Source organism: Nicrophorus vespilloides, unplaced genomic scaffold (assembly GCF_001412225.1).
Source record: "Nicrophorus vespilloides isolate i.1.1-1 unplaced genomic scaffold, Nicve_v1.0, whole genome shotgun sequence".
Taxonomy (NCBI): domain Eukaryota; kingdom Metazoa; phylum Arthropoda; class Insecta; order Coleoptera; family Silphidae; genus Nicrophorus; species Nicrophorus vespilloides.
The window spans coordinates 1-4,234 of record NW_017099357.1 but is presented as its reverse complement, the minus strand read 5'-3'; the positions used below and the strand labels follow the sequence as shown (position 1 = coordinate 4,234).

Genomic DNA, 4,234 nt, shown 5'->3' with positions numbered 1-4,234 from the left:
TCTCTTATGCAAGAAGGTTACAACAAAAACAAATATATATAAATATAAGATTATTTACTTTCTTTATATCCACATACGTTTAACGTTTTATATTTATTATTAATATTATTATTCTATATATATAATTATATTTTATTTATTTGTTTGTCTACTATTCTACATTGTTTGTAAATACCGCGATTATCCAATCCAATATTAAATATCTAGCAACATTTGCAAATTTCACTTCAAACGACAATTGTTCTCATCATTGCATTCTCCTGAAATTTGGCTGAATCAAACATTAATTGTGCATGATTTCGCGGTCTAAATCAATAATTATTCTGTATCACATAGAAATATTCGCTAACTATTGGTAATAGTAACATTATTATGTATGTAATCTAGCAATAATTGCGCCTCACCTCGGCCACAACATTATTCTTTATATATTTATTTATTCATATACATATTATATATAACTATTTAAACAAGACAAAATCAAAACTATATATATATATTGAATACTGATTAAAATAATGAAACAAATATTGTTATTGTATCTAGTTGAATTATTTCGAAACAATTTTTGTAAGACTGAAGAAAACGATGCGTAATAAATAAATTTATTTTCAAACTGACATTATTAACAGAACAAACACACACACAACTAACTCTACTTATTTATTTATTATTTCTGTTACATTTGTATGTCTATTATTAATTTTTTAGATTTTGTAATTGTTCTCGCGAATCTCTGAAACTATTGTATGTGCTGTGCACAAGAAAGAGCTGCAACAATAACAACACTCACATAATCCATACATAATATGCAAGAAGTAATCCGTATAAGATTGATGATGATGTTGATCAAGTACACTCTGATTTTGTCCATCTATCTGTCTCTTGTTTTAGAGCTCATCCCTAATTGTAATTACGTGTATATTGTGTGCATATCTCTATATATTATATATGAAAAACAACAAAAATATTGTCGCGGCTTCGAGGCGACCTTTAGAAACGCTATTATATTGATGTCAAGCTGGTCTTGCCGTTAGTAATAGAATGTATGTACGTATGTATGATGATTAATTAACTAATAATTATTATTATTATAATAAGCGCATACTGTAATCAATGTGCAATTTTCGAATATATATGAACTAATAAAGATAATGAAACGAACAGAATTTTTTTCTTTTCATTCATAAACTACGTTTTGAATGAAGACATATTTTACTACTGAAAAGATGCAAAAAAAAATAAATACAAACGCATTCTTGCTGTCGACCCAGATGTGTCCGCATGTTAATTTATGGTCCGCTGAGGAATGCGAGTAAACAATGCACAAAATACGGTCTGTTGTTTATGCCGACGTCTCGTTTTAACCACCGGTTAACTTGATTTATAGCTCGCGAATAACAACAGTTTTTTTTTCTATCAAAGATAGCTGAATTCACAAACAACAGAAGTTTTAACAAACAAATGAATTCTCAATTACGTCCAGATTCCTCTCGAAGCTATCTTTGTTTGTTGCTTTGCAAATTACAGTCGCATCAAGAACAACCTAAGAATTACTAGTTTATTAACAAAATTTTTGGAATTCGCAAAACTCACCTCGTAAATAATCGCGAAAGCGTCAGCGACTAAATACGAACCGATCCCAATGATTATCACTGGAAGCATGAAGGGATGTTGGCACTTTTCCTGCCCAAACCAAATTACAAATCAATCATCTGGTGATGAAAAAACTTACTCTTACCCAAACCACGACGAATCCGACCACGATCGAAGGCATAGCGATCATAACTTTAACCAAAACCAAATTAAATTCTTCACTTTCGAATCCATCATAATTTTCCAAACATCTTCTAATCGCACGTCCACTTTCGCCTGCAGAAGTGAAATGATTCATTTGATTAGTAAATATGTTTTGTTACAATACCGATTCGTATGTACGCGTAACGGATCAAACGCGGCGCCGCAATCCACTTCAAAGAACTATGATTTTCTTTCAAACGATCCAAAAGTTTCCAATACTGCAATGCTCTCAATAAATGATAGGAAATTGCGTTTGTTGGGTCAAGAATTGAGCCGAAAATCGTCGATCCCAGATGGTATCTGATCAAATTGTAGTACGAGTATTTGATGGGAAAACCCATCTTCGAGTTTTCTCTTGAAACAGATTATCAACTTTTTCGGATTATTGATTTGGAGGAATCGTTCTTACGGTTCGTGATGGTAAATGACGACGGTTGCTGATAGCATCAAGCGTTCGCAATCCGTTAAAATCCGTATGGTCCAGATGAATCCGAGCAAATTTAAATATCTTGCAGCGACCATCGTTCCGTCTCTTTCGTAGATGTAATGGCTGTTTTCGATTTCCACAATTGCCCCAGCGCTCTCGATCAAAAGCGCCCAATAGTTGAACGCGACATATGTCAATGCCATCAAAAGAATAAACTGAAGAAAAAAAATGTGAATTTGAAAATCAATGAAATTTCTGTAATCATTAAGAGAATTATATACCAGAAACGGTTGCAATTGTAAGAAAGGATGCGTCTTTATGATGCAATCAATTTCTTCGCACGATTTCAACGAGTGGCGGTATTTCACGAACAAACAGATAATGGCAATGATGTACAGAAACATTGCTGCAATTATGCTCAAACTTAGGTAAGTGAAAAACCTGAAATACCTGAAAGCAAAACGAATTAATTTAAAAACGTAAATTTCGTTTATAAAGAAAAACGTAAGAACCAGAGACAAATTGCGGCTGTTACTAAGAGGATAGTTGTTAGTGTGTATGGTAAAGGCCATTGCATGTAAATGAACGTTAACACGCAGCAAAGCACTGAAAACAATTATTAATTCATTTTGTATAAAACTGTATTTTTTTAAAATTTACTTATTGTGAGACCAATGAGGCTGAACACTTCCAATTTGCAGAATTCCACGTCCTCGAGGGAACTCTAAGAAATTAAATGTTAATATTCAACGATTATTGTGTGATAATTACCTTAATATTTACGCTTGTTGAATATTTGTAACAACGGTTTAAATATAAAGTGCTAAAAAAATTTAAAGACGTTCATTTTGAAGTTGATGGATCTTCGTAATTGGACTCACGCAGTGGATGAAACGTTGCAAGATTCGACGCATTCCTCCTCGACCGGTAAAAAGAATCTACATGCAAAGTATTAAGCGTAATTGTTGAGTTGAATTGAGTTGAAGCATACGGTTTGTCTCTCATGTCCATGCCTTTGCATCTGAACTGCTGCAGATTAATTCCCGGCTCTCTGAAGTTCTGCTTTCCGCAAATGTTGGCGCATCTGTCCAAACCGTACACCAGACGATCAACTTCACCGTAACAATAGCAGTAAGCCAGCAATCCCATCTGAATAAATCTGCTCTACTTCTCTTACAATATTGTTAATGCAAATTACTTACTAATGCAATCATGAGTGCTGCGTAGATAAACAGAAACGCAACGTCCGTGCATTTTCTCTTAGCCTTCTTATCATTGATCTCCACCTGCGGGATAATTGAATTAAGTTTATTTTGATTCAAGTTTTTGTTTTGATTCAACATACGTCGTACGTCGAAAACATTTCTGTAATAATTAACGAGAAAGTAGAAATAATTCTGCTTATAGCGTTTGGTGGAAAGATTATTTTGTAAAAGAATTGCTTGTAATAAATGCAACAACATTTATACGTGAATTACTTCCATAATAAATTGTAGTTAATCAGTGTGATTGCTCGTACTTTTCTTAATGTAATTGTATATAAGAGATATTAATGTTTGCATTTAGTAGTGTTCATTATTTTCATAACATTGAGTGGTTATTCAATTGGAAATAATAAAGATTTCAGTGATTTTTATGACTAATTTTTATATTCATCACTTGCAAATGTAATAATACTTATTTGATGTCATAATTTCCATAGTAGCAGAAAAACATTCATAGCTGAATGTCTCACCTTTCCAACGAACCTACTGACAACTTTGTGTTGTCATCGAGTCGCCTGCTATGAGCTGTCAAAATTGAAAAACACAGAGAAACCACGTTTATTTTTAGTCTTTTTAGTTTCTCATTAATATCTCGACAACCCCATAAGATAATTACATGATTGAACACTCGTTTGAAAGCTGAAAAGCTCACCTTTCCAACGTGCCTAATACATCTTTGTGCTGTCATCGAGTCGCCTGCTATGAGCTGTAGAACGTTTTTTTCGTATTTTTTTTCAGTTTT

At 33.0% G+C, this 4,234-nt stretch overlaps 1 protein-coding gene across 1 annotated transcript; it reads right to left on the bottom strand.

The window, feature by feature from the left end:
* Positions 1 to 1,269: 1,269 nt before the first annotated feature.
* On the bottom strand, positions 1,270 to 3,381 carry LOC108564394 (choline transporter-like protein 3). Its single transcript, XM_017923424.1, has 11 exons — positions 3,219 to 3,381; positions 3,109 to 3,165; positions 2,999 to 3,050; positions 2,888 to 2,951; positions 2,740 to 2,833; positions 2,509 to 2,677; positions 2,210 to 2,442; positions 1,925 to 2,154; positions 1,742 to 1,872; positions 1,597 to 1,686; positions 1,270 to 1,546 (listed from the first exon to the last, which is right to left on the bottom strand). Exons 1-11 carry the CDS (start codon positions 3,374 to 3,376, stop codon positions 1,454 to 1,456), a joined length of 1,371 nt encoding a protein of 456 aa, XP_017778913.1. The 5' UTR covers positions 3,377 to 3,381; the 3' UTR covers positions 1,270 to 1,453.
* Positions 3,382 to 4,234: the final 853 nt, after the last annotated feature.